At 36.9% G+C, this 20,483-nt stretch overlaps 2 protein-coding genes across 8 annotated transcripts; both read left to right on the top strand.

Moving 5' to 3' along the window:
• The first annotated feature begins 4,696 nt into the window (after window positions 1-4,696).
• On the top strand, window positions 4,697-9,631 carry LOC116170308 (probable multidrug resistance-associated protein lethal(2)03659). Of its 3 annotated transcripts, XM_031486604.1 has the most exons (10): window positions 4,697-4,822; window positions 5,064-5,237; window positions 5,298-5,543; window positions 5,599-6,023; window positions 6,300-7,659; window positions 7,704-8,149; window positions 8,197-8,424; window positions 8,472-9,050; window positions 9,096-9,472; window positions 9,527-9,631. In XM_031486604.1, the coding sequence occupies exons 2-10, from the start codon at window positions 5,158-5,160 to the stop codon at window positions 9,566-9,568; spliced, it is 3,783 nt and encodes a 1,260-aa protein (XP_031342464.1). In that variant the 5' UTR covers window positions 4,697-4,822; window positions 5,064-5,157; the 3' UTR covers window positions 9,569-9,631. The 3 variants fall into 3 exon arrangements, with proteins under 3 accessions (XP_031342464.1, XP_031342465.1, XP_031342466.1); XM_031486605.1 differs by lacking the exon at window positions 4,697-4,822 and having other exon boundaries at window positions 5,057-5,237; XM_031486606.1 differs by lacking the exons at window positions 4,697-4,822; window positions 5,064-5,237; window positions 5,298-5,543 and having other exon boundaries at window positions 6,023-6,117.
• Window positions 9,632-10,539: 908 nt separating this feature from the next.
• On the top strand, window positions 10,540-19,789 carry LOC116170307 (probable multidrug resistance-associated protein lethal(2)03659). Of its 5 annotated transcripts, XM_031486601.1 has the most exons (11): window positions 10,540-10,999; window positions 12,526-12,598; window positions 13,819-13,981; window positions 14,031-14,276; window positions 14,327-14,751; window positions 15,921-17,295; window positions 17,343-17,779; window positions 17,828-18,055; window positions 18,110-18,676; window positions 18,726-19,102; window positions 19,154-19,789. In XM_031486601.1, exons 3-11 carry the CDS (start codon window positions 13,902-13,904, stop codon window positions 19,199-19,201), a joined length of 3,783 nt encoding a protein of 1,260 aa, XP_031342461.1. In that variant the 5' UTR covers window positions 10,540-10,999; window positions 12,526-12,598; window positions 13,819-13,901; the 3' UTR covers window positions 19,202-19,789. The 5 variants fall into 5 exon arrangements, with proteins under 5 accessions (XP_031342461.1, XP_031342459.1, XP_031342460.1 ...); XM_031486599.1 differs by lacking the exon at window positions 12,526-12,598; XM_031486600.1 differs by lacking the exons at window positions 10,540-10,999; window positions 12,526-12,598 and adding an exon at window positions 11,464-11,643.
• Window positions 19,790-20,483: the final 694 nt, after the last annotated feature.

Below are 20,483 nucleotides of genomic sequence, written 5' to 3'. Positions count from 1 at the left end.
ACAAAATCCTTACATCATGCATTACCAACAAAATATACCAACACTGTACTGATAACAACATTTTATACGAAGAACAAAAAGGGTGTACCAAGTATTCCAGAGGCTGTAAGGAGCAACTCATTATAGACTCTGTTATACTTGAACAATCCAGACATAACAAACGAAACATACACACTGCATACATTGATTACAAAAAAGCATTCGATTCAGTACCACACTCTTGGTTACAACAAGTACTCTCAATATACAAAGTCAGCAACAATATTACACAATTCCTCAATTACATAATGTCATGTTGGAACACTACGTTAACACTTACACTAAACGACACAAAACTTATTACTGACCCAATACAAATTAAAAGAGGAATTTTTCAAGGCGATTCTTTAAGTCCGCTCTGGTTTTGTCTTGCTCTTAATCCACTTTCATATTTGTTAAACACTACTAACTTTGGGTACAATATTAAACACAACCACGAAATACATCACAACATTACACACCTGTTTTACATGGACGATCTTAAATTATACTCTTCCACAAGCATAAAACTTAATCACCTTCTACACATTACCGAAACATTCTCACGTGACATACAAATGGACTTTGGAATCGATAAATGTAAAACACAACACATCACAGCTGGAAAAAGACAACTTTTAGATTATGAGCTAGAACAGGGTAATTTAATAAATTCCATGGACGAGAATGAAACTTATAAGTATCTTGGTTTTCAGCAAAATACACATATTAAACATACGAGTATAAAACAAACACTTATCACACAATACCTACAAAGAGTACGCAGTATACTTAAAACAAAATTACACGGTAGAAATACAATCAAAGCTATTAACACTTATGCCATACCAGTGCTTACATACTCTTTCGGGATTATACGTTGGACAAATACAGATTTAGAACAAATACAGAGAAACACACGTACACTATTAACAAAACACCATATACATCACCCTCACTCCTCCACTATACGACTTTACCTTCCTCGTTCGGAAGGAGGTAGAGGACTTACAGATATAAAACTATTACACCAAACACAAATACACAATTTACGACAATACTTTTATAACAAATCAGATACTTCAGTCTTACACAAAACAGTAACATATGCAGACAAATCTTACACACCACTTAACCTACACGAAACTAATGTACTCCCACCCACATCCAAACTTACATACATCACAAATAACATACAGACATGGAACCAAAAGCCTTTACATGGACGATTTCCACAAGAGGTTAGCCAGGATTGTGTTGACTCTATAGCAACGCACACTTGGTTGTCTGAATGTGATGTCTTCCCGGAGACTGAGGGTTTCATGTTAGCAATACAAGACCAGGTCATTAACACACGCAACTATAAAAAACACATACATAAAGATAAAACAGTGACAAATGATTCTTGTCGACTTTGTTCACAAACATCAGAAACAATCCAACATATAATATCGGCATGCACACGACTTGCACAAACTGAATACAAACATCGACATGATCAGGTAGCTAAAATCATACATCAAAAATTAGCACTTAAACACAATCTCATAACAGATACGACACCATACTACAAATACACGCCACAGATCATACTCGAAAACAACACACACAAATTATATTGGGACAGGACACTACTCACAGACAAAACTATCCACAATAATAGACCAGACATTACACTTATAGATAAAGCACAAAAATCCATTTGTATTATAGACATTGCCATCCCCAACACTAACAACTTAACTAAAACACATGCAGAAAAACACCGCAAATACACCGATATAGCTATCGAGCTTAAGACGCAATGGAGAATGAAATCTACTGTTATAGTTCCCATTATTCTTAGTGCTACTGGAGTTATACCAAAGACAATACACCACAATTTACAACTATTAGGTTTAGACAAAAACACATACAAACATTTACAAAAAGCAGTCATTATCAACACATGCCATATTGTTCGTAAATTTCTAAACATAACACAAGATACTACATACAGAAATGATCCACAACGTATACATGTAAACAACAGCACTCGCTCACAACACGGTACACAACATACTGTAATATCTCCACCTCTAACCCAAACAAACACACAAATACAACTTACCGAACAAACAAGTACAACAAATGATACAACATATACTACAATCAGAGATTCACCTCTGAAGCAAACCACATTATCACAACCCATTAGTATTCAACCCAAACGCAAAAGCCTAAACAGCACTTTAGACTCACAACATGACACACAACATACTGTAATATTTCCAAACTTAACTCAACCAACCACACAAACACAACTTCCTGAACAAACAAACGCAATAAATACAAGTAACGCAACACGCACTACAAAGACGCCCTCACCCACACGGCCTAGCACAGCTAAAAAACACAATACTCTTTCTTCTCAGAAACACACCACGTTATCACAAACACAACCCACTCGTACTCAACCCAAACGCAACAACCTTAACAGCACTACAGGCTCACAAAATACTGTAATGTCTCCACCAATAACCCATGCAACAACAGAAATACAACTTCAAGAACAAAGAAACACCATAAATACAAGTAACGCAACATGCACTACAAAGACAGGTCCATCCAATAAAGTTACACGCCCTAGCACATTAAAAAACACATAACTCCTTCTTCACCGAAGCACACCACGTTATCACAACCCACTCGTATTCAACCCAAACGCAAAAACCTATACAGCACTACTAGCTCACAAAATACTGTAATATCTCCATCAATAACCCAAGCAACCTCACAAATACAACCTCAAGAACAAAGAAACACCATAAACACAAGTAACGCAACATGTACTACAAAGACAGGTCCATCCAATAAAGTTACACGCCCTAGCACAGTTAAAAAACACAATACTCCTTCTTCTCAGAAACAACCCACTCGTATACAACCGAAGCGCAAAAACCTTAACAGCACCACAGGCTCACAAAATACTGCAATATCTCCACCAAAAACCCAAGCAACCTCACAAATACGACCTCAGGAACAAAGAAACACCATAAATACAATTAAAAAACACAAAACTCCTTCTTCACAGAAACACACCACGTTATCACAACCCACTCGTATTCAACCCAAACGCAAAGCCAAAGAAACACTTACACAATAAACTCCATTTATTAAAATTACAGGAATTATTATAGTGATTTTTTTTGTTTGTTTTGTTTTCCTCTTTCCTGATAGCGTTGGCTATTGTGCCCATCAATAGGTATGTTGGTAAGTACGAATTACATAGTATCCCTAGATGTCCAATGTACGTGTGTGATTTTTTTTTTATTTTATTTTTTTTTTTTTTTAAGGACCCTACATAACTTCACCAGACACAGACACAGACACTAATCGTTACTTGATTTTTAATCCGTGCGATTAGTTAACCAGGCTAGACCTGAGTTCTCACAAGAAACACCGACCATAATAATAATAATATATATTACGTGCTTTGCAAAACAAAATAATACTTGCACTAGTCAAAAACAACAAACATCAATACATTGAAGATAACTACATCTAATTATTAATTAAATTAAGGTAGGTATAGTAATCTTAAGGAATTCCTCAACAGAGTAGAAAGCCTTTTCCTTAAGGAATTTCTTAACCTTCAGTTTAAAATTCGGAAATGCTAATTCTTTAACATCATTTGGCAGGTGATTGAAACATTTTAAGCTAATAATTTCTGTTCCGTCCTGAGACTTGGTAAGTCTACGGAACGGCACCGGTAACAACATCCTACCTCTAGTTGTATAATTATGTGGAATTTCTTGCTGAAATCTATTAATATTTTGTTTTATATAACATACACACACTAAGATAAACACACATGGAAAAGTAAGTATTTCTAATTTAACAAAACATGGACGACAGTCTTCACGATATCCTAAATTAGTGATTACTCTAATAGCACGACGTTGTAATTTGAAAATGTATTTAGCATGTGAAGAATTGCCCCACACCAAAACAGCGTAAGACATCACGCTATGAAATAGTGCATAGGAATTACGTAAAACAAACTGGGATACATTTTTTTGTAAGCGACGTAAAGCAAAAAGGTTTCTATTGAGTTTAGCAGAGATATTATTAACATGCGACCGGAATGACAATTTTTCGTCGAGATATACACCTAGAAATTTTACATATTCTGGATTCACAATGTCGTGGTGTTTTAAAGTTAGTAACAATGATTCCGTTTTAGTAGGGTTTATACATAACTTATTCAGAGCACACCAATCGTTTATGGAATCTAGACTACACTTGGATTCAAGTAGCAGGTTTTGAACATTGTTACTTTCCATTATCAACGTAGCATCGTCAGCATATAATAAACAACATGCATTAGGAGGAATGCTATTTGGCAGATCATTTATGTATATAATGAAAAGAAGTGGTCCAAGAATGCTTCCTTGAGGTACTCCTCTAACTAAAGGGAGACATTTGGAGTTACTGCCGTTGATACGAACACATTGATGTCTATTGCTTAGGTAGCATTTTATTAACGAAACGCTGTTCGTGTCAAACCTATAGAGATCCAATTTTCGAATAAGTGAATCATGGCATACACAATCAAACGCGCGAGTTAAATCGATAAAACTAGCATTCATGAAATGACCATTCTCAAAAGAAGATAGTGCTTTAGTTACCAAATATAATATGGCGTCAGTAGTACCCATTTTAGTTCTAAATCCATACTGATTAGTGTGAAATAAACCATGACTCTCAAAGTAGTTTGTAATTCGTTTGTACATAACTTTTTCGAACAGCTTCGAAAAAACAGGTAAAATTGAAATTGATAAATGATATTTAGGTAAACATGAATACTATGCGATCAAAATGAGTTGCTGTCAAGTCGCCTTTGACATTTTTGTTTACATGGAAAATCGTATTTAACTTGAACTTCCAAAGGCGACTCGACAGCAACTCATTTTTGATCGCCCGTTACCTAAAAACTTGGGACTAATAAAAGTAAATAGTACAAATCATTTCACATTAAATACATTTTATAAACTCTAACGCAGGTCACTGCTGTGTTATCATCAACCAAAAGTGGGCTTATCTAATCTTCGTTAAGTAAATTGACAGTTCGCAACTCGTCGTCTACGAAATACGGCAATGGATGATCATTCACATTACAAACAAAAAAGTGCCAACCCCCGAGAAAATGCAAATCCAGTTTCTATTTTTACCTTATTGTAAGTCACACTTCCTCGAAATTAGCAGAACTATATACCATTATATGCTATCTTTTCCAGTTATATAATACCAACATTCTTCTACGGTTATCGAAAAACTATTAACGAAGACGACATTTACGAAACTCTTCCGGCACATAAGTCGTGTAACTTGGGAACTAATGCCATTGAATCGTGGAATGAGGAAGTCTGTCGCGCTACGAAACTCAAGGTCACTCCTTCTCTGCGGAAAGTCATCATCAAACTGCTATTTCGCGAATATCTCGTATGTTCCTGCTACGCAGTTGTCTGCGAGCTAATCGCCAAGTAACTCGCTTAGGGTAGTGAACATTTTTCGATATCTAATCCCCTCCCCTTTCAGACCATTACAAGCTTATTTTCTGGGAGAGCTGATTCTATCATACTCGGATAAAGCCGAACAAAAGGAAAAACCTTACGTATATGCGTTGGGAATTGTTGTATGTATATTTACTTTTTCATTCCTGGTACATCCCTTACTGCTGGAATCGTACCATATATCGCTGAAAGTGCGAGTAATATGCAGCAGCCTTATCTATCGGAAAGTACTAAGGCTAAGCAAGCGCGCCTTAGAACAAACCACGGCAGGACAGATACTCAATTTAATTTCCAATGATGTTAATGTTTTTGATAAGATTGTTTTTACCTCACAGTATTTGTGGATTGCACCGATACAGACCATTATAGTGTTAACATTGATGTACAAAGAAATTGGAGTATCCTCGTTTCCTGGAGTCTTCTTGCTGATCTGTTTTATACCCCTATATAGTAAGTACTCAAATGGATCGAATTGTATTATTTACACTGCAATATGCCATCAATCGTGTACTAATGTACACTTTACTTCGGTTTAATGCAGCTGGTAAGCATGAACAGTAACCATGGGAAACCCCCAAAAGAGCATAAAGAAAAAGACCAAAAAGTTACTGAAGCCAAATTCTTTTTTCTTTTGTTAATACTCTTTTAAACAAAACAATTTAGCACTGATACATTTAATTAAGAACATTCTAGCCTCTAGCGTAGTAATATTTCTCATTTTTACAGTTGCTTTGGGAAGAATGACGACCAAATATCGTTTAAAATCTTCCGTAGAGAGAGACCATCGATTACGTTTTATGAATGAAGCCATACAAGGAATTAATGTGATCAAGATGTACGCTTGGGAAGGTGCTTTTTCGAAAATTGTAATAGGCATTCGAAAGTTGGAAATTTATTTTATCAAATTAGGTCTTTATATTAGAACCGTATACCTAGCATACGGTTTGTTCACCACAATTGCCATATTTGCAAGCATTACGTCGGTGGTGCTGCTAGATCAAAGCTTAGATGCCAAAACAGTATTTATGACAATGTCGCTACTATATTTGTCTAGTGGAACGTTAAATTTTATATTACCACAAGGACTGATATTTTTAAGTGAAATTGTCGTCTCAATAAATCGTATAACACAGTTTTTGTTGTGCGATGAAACGACCACAGTCGCCATTTCGCCACGGACTGATCTAGCTATAAGTATTAGGAACGGTTCTTCCGCACAAAGCATTCTATCGAATCTGAACCTTGAAATTAAATCAGGTGGATTAACTGCCATAATTGGTTCAGTCGGAAGTGGAAAGACAAGCTTATTGAACCTAATTCTGGGAGAAATTCCGTTGTCAACTGGAGAGATACAACTGACCGGTAATGTTAGTTTCGCACCACAAGAACCTTGGATCTTTTCAGCGACAATACGTCAAAATGTTTTGTTTGGAGCGGAATGGTGTGAAACTCGTTATAAGGACGTTATCCGATGTTGCGCTTTAGAAAGAGATCTCAAGCTATTCCCTTATGGGGACCAAACTATAGTAGGAGAAAAAGGCACATCTTTAAGTGGGGGCCAAAAAGCTCGAATAAGTTTGGCTCGAACTGTGTATCGAGACACAGACGTTTATTTGCTTGACGACCCTCTTTCGGCAGTCGACGCCCAAGTTGGTCAGCACATCTTTGGGAAGTGCATCAAAACGTTTTTAAAAGGAAAGACAATCGTGTTAGTTACCCATCAGTTGCACTACCTAAAACGCGTTGAAGATATCGTGGTTTTAGACAAAGGTCAAATAATTGCGAAGGGGACGCGAAGTATGCTAGAGAAGTCAGGTTTTGACTTTTCTCAGTATTTACAACAAAATACAGAGGGTGATGGAGAGTATTTCAAAAGCGAAGACTTCCACGCTACTATCATTCAAAAAACAGCAATGAAAACTGGATCCACTGCTGGACAAACCACTGGTACGAAATTTATTTCAGCGGAGACGTACAGGGATTACTTCTGTGCCTCTAAAAGTCACACAGTTCTAATAATGGCAGTTCTCTCCTTTATATTAACTCAATTCACGATCAGCGGCTCTAACTACTTTTTAGCGTATTGGTACGTACAGCATTACTGTTTTGTTATCACAATTTTCATTGTAGGGTAAATATGGAAAACGAGAATTCGAAAAATAAAGACACGCGTCTCGTTTACATCTGCACGTATGCCACCATTGTCATGGCTTGTTTGCTATGTACGATAGCACGATCTGTCTACTTCGTCAAACTGGTAACGACATCATCAAAGGTGCTTCATAATAAAATGTTTGCAAATGTAGTAAACGCAACCATTAGATTCTTCGGCACAAATTCGTCAGGGATAATCCTAAATCGGTTTGCAAAGGATTTGGGAACTATTGATGAACTTTTGCCTAACGCTATACTGGTCGCAGCTCGTACAACTTTAAGTATTTTAGGGGTCTTTTGTGTCATCTGCTTTGTCAACCCCTTGTTTCTAATACCGACGCTAGTAATGGTGGTGATCCTATTTTACATAAGATCGTTTTACTTAACTACCAATTTAAACATTTTAAGAGTTGAAGGACGAGGTATGTGTATATTTACTAACCAACTGACTCTATTTTTTTAATCTTAGTGCGAGGTCCCCTCTATGGTCATGTAAATGCTTCTTTGCAGGGTTTGTCTACTATAAGAGCGTTTAAAAATCAAGAAACACTAACGAACGAGTTTTACCACCACCAAGATACGCACAGTGCTGCGCTGGAAATGGCTTTGGTGACTTCAAGAGCGTTTGCATACTGGTTAGACCTGCTGTGTGCTTTATACATTACCTTACTTACAACGTATTACATCTTTTATACAGGTAATTTCTCGTGAAAATCCGTTAAAAACTGTAAAACAATATTCAAGATGCACATAACGGAAATGTTGGACTGATCATATCGCAGGCGCTGCAATTAATGGCACAATTGCCTTGGGGGGTGCGGCAAATCACGGACGTAGAAAACTTTATGGTATGTGTAGAACGCGTATTAGAATACGATACTATTGAGAAAGAACAAAGGGAAGATACAGAAGGCAAGGAATTTCCATCTTCTTGGCCCACCTTTGGAAAAATAGAGCTTAAAGGGGTGTATTTGAAATATTCACACGACGATCCCTACGCATTAAAAAACTTAAGTTTCGTTATTCGTCCATTGGAAAAAGTTGGAATTGTTGGAAGAACTGGGGCCGGTAAATCGTCCATAATAGCTGCTTTGTTTCAACTTGTTGAAACAGAGGGTTCTATTCTAATCGATGAATTCGATATTAAAAACCTTAAACTGCACGATTTGAGAACAAAAATGTCGATAATTCCCCAGGAACCCGTCTTGTTTTCGGGAACAGTTAGATACAACATAGATCCGTTTAATGAGTATGATGATAGAACAATTTGGAAGGCACTAGAAGAAGTAAGATTAAAAGAACTTGTCGCCGGTTTATCCGCAGGTATACCACCTAGAATATTTGCCCACCTAATTATAATAATTTAAGGCTTACACTTTGAAATATCCCCAGACACAGCGAACTTTAGCGTAGGGCAAAGGCAGCTTATCTGTTTGGCTCGTGCAATAGTTAGAAACAACAAAATACTACTTTTGGATGAGGCAACTGCTAATGTCGACCTAAAAACTGACGAAATTATTCAGGAGACCATAAGAACAAAATTCTCATGTTGTACAGTGATTACAATAGCTCATAGACTAAACACAGTAATAGATTCGGATAAAATATTGGTACTAGATTCTGGGGTAGCAGTTGAGTTTGATCATCCGTATGTATTACTTCAAAATAAAGATGGTGCATTTTATAATTTGGTGCAACAGACGGAGAAAGTAATGGCCGACGCCTTGTTTGATCTTGCGAGAAAGGTACAAAATGCTGCTCTTAGATTTGAAAGTGTCTAATCTATATTATACTTGCAGAACTACTCAAAGAGCCCTATTAATTCGAATGGAGAAGGATGACATGTTTCACTAATGTAATGAGGTTGAATGTGAATTGAAAAATATAAACTGCTGATAAACCTATGATTCAGTTTGAACTTCTAAGGGAAAACCAGAGGGCATCAACAACAATCTTAAAATTTCCTTAATAGTTTCTATTTTCTGTGTTATTGAAAACAAGTTAGTGAACCATTTCAGATTCCGAGAAAAGGAAAATCGCAATTATAATTTACACAGGGTGTAGCATATAAGTATGTTACGTTCACTTTGAGCAAACGTAACAAAATTACAGTTAGATAAGCACACGGTAAAATCAGGAAAATAGAGGTGGGTCGAGGTAAATAATGGGGTTCTCGTACACTAGTCAAAACCTTTGGCAAAACGAAGCAAAAAAGAAATATAGTGATAGTGATAGTAAACCGAATAGGCGCCACTTAGTCTTTAATAAATTTCAAAAGAGAATACTTACTGAAAGGAGCAACAAGGCACACTAAGAGATCCTTGTTCTGGTCTTGATAAGCTGAAGAAATAAAATAATTAACAGGGGTAGAACATAAACAAAAATTGTTGTCACAATCGATGGATAAATGATAATGGTATTCCAAATAGCGGAATATATAGGGATCATTGTTTTGAGAAGGGAGCTTTTCTGCCTTATCTGTAACAGATAGAACAAAAACAAGCAAACAAACAAAAGGAATAGTGCATAGCGCGCCATAAAATATTGCGTTCGAAACTCGAATCGTCCGTACGGTGTATATACTGATGTATCAAAACCTATTTATGGTATTATACTGTATGTTTTTCTTGATCATACTCCATGGCTACTTAGACTAAAAACTCGTGAAAACAGAATCTTTATAATTAACTTTTTCACGTTCAAGAAGAGGTAGAATAATCATTTCACATGATTTAGATGCAGAATTTATATCTCTATAACTTTTATTTGAAGTATTTTTGCGTAAAATAATACGTTTGCGCAAAGAAAAAGTAATTTCCCATATGAAACGCCTATGTTCGACTTTTCGATTTACACCCTGTACATCGTCTACGCTATTGTTATGCAACATTAAACCCAAGTGCACGTAATGTGTGTTGCCTATCCGTACTACGCGTTTTCACAATATCTTTTCTAATCTTTTCTCAATATAATACTGATGAGTGATGACCTATATTTACTTTCCTTTTTTGCTATCAATCTCTGCCCGTAATCCATTGCGGCGCCCGATAATTTATCACAACAATCCACTTAAATTTAAAACATAACACACGTGCATTCGCTTTCATATCAAGTAAAAAGTTCAGTTTTATTATTTTTCCAGGCTTCAAATAATTGTAGTTATGCGAACTCCAATTTTCATCACATCCACCCCTCTGTTGCATTAATTAATCGCCTCTTGCGACATGCAATGTCGATGCATTAGGGATATTCTCAATCCCGGTCCTATACGGGTAAGAAGAAATATTTCGTTTCATGTAATTAATACACTCCATTAATATACTCGTATGACCAATCAGCTTGGTTTTTGTTTCAAATTCTAACCAATCAGATGATTTTTTATATGCTTAAAAGCTAGGTAGCTTTTTATCAGCGATAAAAATGCGCGTAGGAATGCGTATGCCTCTTAAAACGTCAAATCCGACAAACGTCATACCCTCACACAAGGTTGCCGGTTCACTTCTACATGATTGATTGTAGGTTTGTGACGTATTTAGACTGAAGAGTTTCAAATTCGGATTAAAAACACAGCTTTTCAATCATTTATTTTGGGTGTATTTTACTCGCAAATAAAAATTGAGGACGCGTGGGTCTTTTTATTTTTAATGTACTTTGTAGATAAGAAATAAAAAATGAAGCCGGGATGCCCCCTTTGCTAAAAGGCAACCGATTTGAATTGCAACAACACAAATTTACTCGGTTTAAATACAAACCTCGAGTGTAATTCGGCAGGACAATTTAACGAACAAGAAACCACCAAATCAATCAATTATTGACAAATGTCAAACTAATCATATGGAAACGGATAATGCGATAATTGGTTCGAAAATGAATAAGTGAAAAACCACTAGTGCATTTGTCGCTGAAAAAGTTGCAGGTAACTTTTGCCGCTGTCAAGGTGACAATTGCACTGCGGCTTATGTGATTTATTATCACCATATAGTACATGAACTGCTATTAGCCCTATGCTTTCAATACAAAATTGTTGGTCACGGATAGAGGGCACTGTAGTCGTGGGTATGTTAAAGTCACTAAATATAGAAAGTACCGCAATCCATTGGGCTCGTGTGTTAGAGAGAGAACGCATGATTTTTGCCCAAAAATGGCGGAAGTTACCAGATTCTAGTAACTTTAATGGTAGGGATTGTTCCACCTGTTTGGAGATATCTTTATATATTTTTATAAAACATGACAGTACTTTGAAGTTAGGTTATAAAAAATGACAGCTATTCAGATTTTATTTGTCAATTTTTGTAAGTTGGCAGCAAATTTGCCCAAAAATGGCGGATGATTGCGGTACTTTCTATATCTAGTGACTTTAGGGTATGTTAAAGTCACTAAATATAGAAAGTACCGCAATCCATTGGGCTCGTGTGTTAGAGAGAGAACGCATGATTTTTGCTTGGAGATATCTGTATATATTTTTATAAAACATGACAGTACTATGAAGTTAGGTTATAAAAAATGACAGCTATTCAGATTTTATTTGTCAATTTTTTTAAGTTGGCAGCAAATTTGCCCAAAAATGGCGGATGGTTGCGGTACTTTCTATATCTAGTGACTTTAGGGTATGTGAATTTCATGATAAACTAAAGTCGTATGAACACCACTCGGATCGCGAAAAGAGTAGCTTTTGTGGTAACCGCGTAGTATGGGAAGCTTTAAATCTCTTGATTATCTTCTATACGTCCGCAAATAAGAATGTTTGCTTTTTTGCCATATCTGGGCACTTAATTAATTGACGTTTGTTAATTTATAGGTTAACAGCCACAAATCGTGTCGCATCGGACAATTTCGGACAGACTCGTTTACCCTGAAACGCACATACCCAGGTAATGTCCTTGAACATATTTTAGTTACAATTAGCAGTCCATGTACTATATATAGTCTAAGCTTTTCTTTATACATGAGTTGAATTGTCCGATTAAAAATCAAGCTCTTGTGTATTCACCCCCGAATAATCGCTTACATACTTGCGATCACGACACGATACACTTACACACGGTATGCTCATTATTTTTCTCAAACGCGTTTTCTACTGCGCATTACGTCACCTGCGAACGTGTGGCGCCAAAATTCAAATGTTTATTCACGATCCAGTACACATGTCACGCGTGACAGTTTGCAACTGATCAGTTGTATCTACGAGCTTTAGCGTTAATTTGTTGATATAACTAATCGTTAGTGAAAATTCCAAAATGCCAGGTTGTGTAGTGGTTCAATGGAGCAATTCTAATAGAAAATCAAAAGGAACGGAAATATAATACTTTCGATTTCCAGACATTGAAGAATTTTCTCGAAAATGGATTGTTGCATGTCGTTGTAATGATAAAATTAACTTGAAAAATGGTGTATTTTAGTATTTACATTGCTGTTTAATTTTATAGTCTGTATTTGTTCTGTCCATTTTGAATCCAGCCGTTTTGAAGCACCGCTATGGGAACGACTTCTTAATTACACTTTTAAAAATAGCGGACATTTGAAACCTGATCCTGTACCTACTTTAAAACCACCACGTAATAATGAAAATCAAAATAACAGGAAAACGGAGGAGAGATTAGATCTTTTGATAACGCATTAATTACATAATATTTACTTAAAAAGCCGCACTTCATGTTTAGAGCCTATATTTTTGGTTAGAGTTTATTTCATACGATCGCTAAATCCCAGAAATACCCGACGCGACGATCTCTACACATATCAGTGTGATTTGTCTATCTAAGAAGCGTAATTTTGCTCTATATTCTGTGGTTTTGTTCGCACGTGACGTCACACTAGATGCGCAAGAGCATACCGTTGTAAGTGTATCGTGCTTGCGATTAATAGCGTTTGGTCTGAGATACTTGAATTTTATTGGAAATTAGTTTACGCGCGTTTTTGAACTTTGGGTTCCTCTAAACAAAATGCCTGTAATCAGACTTGGATTGAAATTTGCGCAAACATTTAGCACTTTAATGACAAATAAACAAATAACTCTGTCTGTGCTGATGGCGCGAAATTAAATTTGCCTTTTTATTGAATTGTTAATTAAGTAACCCTTTATCTTTTCTAGGCTGCATTGTGGGACGAAGCACTTATCACTCTGTAATCTCCGTTATCTAACGCAATAGCGTCGACAACGTTTCCACTGAAAAAATGGAGGATAATTCTAGGTATCGGCCTCAAAACCGCAACCCAAGGGAAAATGCTACTCTGCTATCTGTTTGGACTTACTTGTAAGTAGTATTTAATTCGAGATGTTAATTAATTATCTTACAATTTTAGCTTTACTTTACCTACATTTTTGCTGGGGTATCGTAAGGGAATTACTGAGGATGACATTTACGAAACCCTTCATGATCAGAAATCAAGTACTTTGGGTGTCTCTGCCATAAAATTATGGGAAGATGAAATTAGAAATGCGTCAGGAAATAAACGACAACCATCGTTAAGAAAGCTATTGGTCAAAATGCTACTCAGAGAATATCTGCTGTGTACTGCAATTACAGCTACTGCCGATGTGATCATAAGGTAGCAATAAATATACACGTCTTTAGTCATATATGATATTTTGGTTTTAGACCATTGCAAGCTTTCTTTCTTGGCGAATTAATATCATGTAGCACCTTGGGACTCGAGCAAGACTGGACTCCGTATTTATATGCCTTGGCTGTTATTATGACGGTATTCCTGCACTGTTTTCTAGCACAACCTGCTGTAATGGGATCCTACGTGACCGCATTGAAAATACGGGTCATATGCAGCAGTCTTATATACAGAAAATTATTAAGACTTAGCAACGGTGCCCTAAATCGAACTACACCTGGAAAAATTCTTAATTTAATATCAAATGATGTCAGCGTGTTTGAAAAAATGGTATTTGCATCGCAGTTCTTATGGATCACCCCCATTCAAACTGCCGTGATCATAGGCTTATTGTACAGGGAAATTGGCATTTCTTCGGTTTTTGGTGTAGCAACTTTACTACTTTTTCTACCAATGTATTGTAAGTTTTCCTTTTGATGGTGTTTGCTAGTTTAGAAAACATTACTTGCTTATTTCAAAGCTGTATGGAGCTCAACATAATATTTAAACTACCGACGCGACGGTCGAGGGCGTTTGATACTCGGGCAGCTCATACCTAAACAGATGTACCCACACAAACACATACACAGGACGATTCGTACCCTGAACGATTTTACTCACAATTATTCGCATCCAAGTCACACCGAAGAGACAAGTAGTTTACTTGGAAAACGTATTCTAATATAATGTGAAGCATGATGGATACCTACTTTCGTAAACGTTACCTACTGTTTCTGTTTGAGTAATTAAATGTTCTTAGTTTTGTGAATTGTGTACTCTGGGTCAATTATTTAGGGGCTTAACGTCTGGGCGTGAAATGACTAATGCTTCCCATAAACACTCAGTTGAACTAGCCCTATATCATCAGTTCTAGCAAGCGCCGCAACTGTCAAGTGAACTGCCTTCACCCTACACATGATTCAAAAAACATCACTATACGCGTCAAATCATTTCTTTTTGTTAATGTACAATTTTCAGTGGGAAGTTTTAGTCGCAATCGAAAATGTCACGGAAATTTCTGCGGAAATGTGTTGCTTTCACTCTAATTGTAATGTTTTCGCAGAAGAAAAGTTGCGCATCAGTTCAGTCCAAGCTTGGCGCGAAACATCCCTACACATTACCGCCTGGACTGAACTGTGGACCGAACTGGTTGAAAACTGACAAATAATGCTTCCCCTAAACACTCAGTCCACAGTTCAGTGCAGCCATGAATGTGTAGGGATGTTTCGCGCCAAGCTTGGACTCAACTGGGGCGCGGCTCGCGAACTTTCAGCACGACGAAACTTTAGGGCTCAGTTCTTAATTGTCGACCATTTTCTCCTTTTCTTCTGCAAAAACACTACAATATGCGTGATGAGCAACACATTTCTGGAATTAATAGTTTTGGGTATACAAAGTCCTGTAATGCGTACGAAACGTCCCAACCCACACTGTTAGCGTTCATGTTTGTCTTATACTGGAGTTTAGCATGAGATACTTCAAGCAACAAACGGTCTGTCCTAGTAGCTGCTACAGACTACTCGCGTTTGCACTTTGTATAACATGTTTTAATTATAATCTCAAACCATTAATGCTTGTTATTGTTTACAGTTGTACTTGGAAAATTGACCTCGTCTTATCGTCTAAAGACATCAACAGAAAGGGACAATCGTTTACGATTGATGAACGAAATTATCCATGGGATAAACGTCATAAAAATGTACGCTTGGGAGAAACCATTTGCCAAAATGATAGACAAAATCAGAAAGGCGGAATTGCATTTCGTACGACTAGGACTGTACGTTAAAAGCTGTTACATAGCCTTTGGAACGTTTCATGTACTATCACTGTTCGTAACGATCACAGCATTGGCAATTATAGATCGAAGTTTATTAAACCCGAAGTCTGTTTTTGTTGCAAGTCCGTTAATATACGCGAATGCTATGGCCTTAAGTTACCTACTACCACAAGGTATGATATTCTTAAGCGAAATGTCGGTTTCATTGGACCGTATTGCGGCGTTTCTGCTTTGTGATGAAGTTGATGTGGTAGCAACCTCGACGAAAGAAAATGTTGCACTTAAAATCGAACATGGTGCATCAAAGTGGGATCAAAATGCCAAAGATAACTTGCTCACAGACTTGAACGTCGAAATATGGCCCGAAAAGCTGACTGCTATAGTTGGTCCTACTGGAAGTGGGAAAACTAGTTTGTTAAATATGATCCTGGGAGAAATGCCAATATCCAGTGGACTCTTGTCGGTCAACGGAAGTATCAGTTATGCATCACAAGAGCCTTGGATATTTCCATCGACGGTACGTCAGAACATACTATTTGGTAGCGAATGGAACGAAACTCGCTACAGTGCCGTGATTAAGTGCTGTGCTCTCGAACGTGACCTAAAGCTTCTCCCTTATGGTGACAAAACAACGGTTGGGGAAAAAGGGACATCTCTAAGTGGTGGGCAGAAGGCCAGAGTTAGTCTTGCCCGAGCCATTTATAGGGACGCAAATATCTACTTATTAGACGACCCGCTTTCGGCGGTAGATGCGCACGTCGGTAAACAAATCTTTGAGCAATGCTTTGAAGTTTTTCTCAAAGGAAAAACGGTAGTATTGGTTACACACCAACTGCAGTATTTACAACGCGTTGACTACATATTGGTATTGCATAACGGATCATTAGCCGCCAAAGGGACTAAGAATGAGTTAGAGAGCTCGGGTTTCACTTTCATTAAATACTTAGGACAAAATAATGAAGAAGAAGAATTAGAGGTAACCGATAACTCTATTGGTACAGATCCCAAACCTTTAGAGGAAAAGTCCCAATTTGAAGAACAAACAAAGGACTCTTCCTTCATTTCATGTGACACATATAAACGTTACTTTTTAGCATCTAAAGATTACGTAACACTCGTGTTCGCCATTTTATTTTCTTCTCTCACACAAATAGCTGCAAGTGCTACCAACTACATTTTAGCGCAATGGTAACGTATGCCACTACTACTACTACTACTACTACTAATATGTTTAGGGTAGATGTGGGACAATTTGAAGATACTGATCACCAACGATACAGTTACATATTCGGCAGTATCGCAATCGCTTCTGTTATTTTCACAATTTTAAGATCCATTTATTCTATGAAGCTAGCCAAGAGATCTTCCAAAGCATTACACGAAACAATGTTTAAAAACGTCATTCGGGCTACTGTAAGCTTCTTCTATGCAAACTCGTCCGGAATAATTTTAAACCGCTTTGCAAAAGATTTGGCAATCGTTGATGAACTGCTGCCTATGGCAGTGATGGTCGTTTTGCGAACGATCTTAAGTATTTTAGGAGTCTTTGTAGTGATTTGTTTTGTTAACGCTTGGTTTCTTATTCCAACTCTTTTAGTTGTAGCCACCCTTTACTATTTAAGGCGATTTTATTTAACTACAGCTTTAAATCTGTTGAGAGTGGAAGGGCAATGTATACTATAACCCACAAATTTATCCACATCAGCAAATATCGTTTTAGTGCGAGGACCAGTTTATAGTCACGTAAATGCTTCTTTGCAAGGTCTACCCATCATAAGAGCATTTGGGGTTAAAAATGTATTGACAAACGAATTTTACTACCATCAAGATATACACACTAGCTCGTTATATATGGCGTTAGCAACTTCTAGAGCATTTGGATATTGGGCAGATCTAGTAGTTGTCATTTATATTGTGGTGCTCACACTCCACTATACGTTTAATTCAGGTATACTCATGAGATTGTTCTTTAAAGCCAAGAAATTACATCCCGTTCTTTCAGATGCACATGGTGCTAACATTGGATTAGTTATATCTCAAGCAATGCAAATGATGGGCCAATTAGCTTGGGGAGTGCGACAATTCGCGGAAATGGAAAATTTTATGGTATCAGTCGAGCGATTATCTCAATATGACACAATTAAAACAGAACGATCCGGCGACCATGCGGAAATAGACTGGCCTACTCGCGGGGAAATTAAATTTGTCGGCGTCAGCTTGAAATACTCTGAAACAGCACCTTACGCTTTGAAAGATTTGAATTTCATTATCCGTCCGTTGGAAAAAGTTGGTATCGTTGGTAGAACGGGTGCTGGAAAATCTTCGATAATGTCCGCCATATTTCAATTTGTCGAAATAGAGGGTTCAATTGTAATCGACGACATTAATCTTGTAAACGTTAGTTTGGGCTATTTAAGAAAGAAAATATCGGTCATTCCCCAAGATCCAGTACTATTTTCTGGAAGCCTCAGGTATAACTTAGATCCTTTTAGCGAATATCAGGATGAAACGCTGTGGCGTGCACTAGAAGAGGTCAGACTTAAAGAGGTTGTCGATAATTTCAGTTCAGGTATTAATCTCTCAATTGGGTTAAATGGGATAAATGACAGAGGTTGAAGGTCTAAATCTGGAAATATCACAGGATGGGTCCAATTTCAGTGTAGGCCAACGCCAGCTTATATGTTTAGCGCGCGCTATTCTCCGAAAAAACCGGATATTGCTTCTGGATGAGGCAACAGCGAATGTTGATCTTGAAACTGACATAATTATCCAGGAAACTATTAGAGATAAATTTTCGAAATGCACTGTTCTAACTATAGCACATAGGTTAAACACCATCATGGATTCCGACAAAGTACTGGTGGTGGATGCAGGGGTCGCAGTTGAATTTGACCATCCCTATGTACTACTTCAAAACAAAGTGGGGGTGTTTTATAATCTAGTGCAACAAACCGAAAAAGTGATGGCGAACACTCTTCTATCAATTGCGAAAGAGGTGTCTTAACCTGCTTTTTTTACTTGGTTACTTAGTGCAACTTTGTTACAGAGCTACGAAAAGAATACATCACCAACAGCAATAAATCAATATAATTGATAAACCTCTGTCTGTTATAGCATGTAAAATCTGAGAGATGTTCTAAATGTTTAGTAAATTTAGATTGATTTTTAGTTCACTAATCAATGGGTTAGTATAATGGTTCATATCCGTATAAAAGAAGAAATCCGAAGCAATCCCTTGAGATCCTCCGAAATTCCGACTTTTGCCCGAGAGGGATAGAAATACTTGTTATACCTAATGGTATAAATCGTTACATGATCATTCATCTCATAGTCGAAGGGCTTTACTAAATGTTGAGCTCTCGGTGTTCACAAGTTACAAGAAATCGCCTTTAAATGAAATATCGCTTGGGCATAAAACTCTCTTGAATATTTTTTAATTAAATCAATCCACTACTACGCTAATTCAAATATATAACGAAGCTATCGACAACAAATAGTAACACGACAGAACGCGACAATACTACAACGCGATAGAGGTTCGAGAAGTTCGCAACAGTTTGGAAGCAGGATTGTTTCCTGCATGTGCTGCTATAATCCTGCTTCTTAGTGCAAGTCAGCAACATTAACATTTCCCAATACTTACTGTTAGATGCTTAAGTAACAATATAAACTATTAGATGTCGGTGGAAATCTTTGTAACGTTGCCAAATTCAGTTTTTCCTTTTCCAAAAGGTAAGTACTCCATTCCAAAAAGAATGGATTATCGTATAAAGTGGAATCGAAAGGAGAACCTGAACCCCGTATGCAATAGGCGGTGCACTTTGCATTTCCCGATCGACGACTAAATGAAGATTAAATGTAAGCTATTTTGAATAAAGTGTATTTAAAATTTCGCTAGCATGCTCCTTTCTATGCAATGCAATGTCGTTACCATATGTAATTTCTCTCTCGGTTTTTTTTACTTAATATAATACTTGCTCCTACCTATTGCCTTGGAACACAGTTTCGTACAAAGGGAAAACAATACTTCTTAAAAAGCTAGTAAATCATATACTAGGGTCGCTCTATAGTTATTTGTATTAAGCCGTACATCTTAATAAGTATCTGCTCTTCAATTGAGCAGATTTCTCATTCACTTTAGCGCGCCTTATTTGAGAAATTGTGATCACTATCTTTCTTTAAACTTTGACCATTTTGTATGTATTTTTTCAATATTTACACAATCAATAAAAGTAAGTTAATTTCTAGGTTAATTTTATATGTCAAACAGATTACAATAGAGTATGGTTACAAGTAAAAGAAGAAAGCACACGCAAGTTCTGTATTAATTTCCGTACTGTTAATGTAAAAGTGATAACGTATTGGCCTTATTGGAA

Source organism: Photinus pyralis, unplaced genomic scaffold (genome assembly GCF_008802855.1).
Source record: "Photinus pyralis isolate 1611_PpyrPB1 unplaced genomic scaffold, Ppyr1.3 Ppyr1.4_LG5, whole genome shotgun sequence".
NCBI lineage: Eukaryota > Metazoa > Arthropoda > Insecta > Coleoptera > Lampyridae > Photinus > Photinus pyralis.
This window is presented reverse-complemented; position numbering and strand designations above follow the sequence as displayed.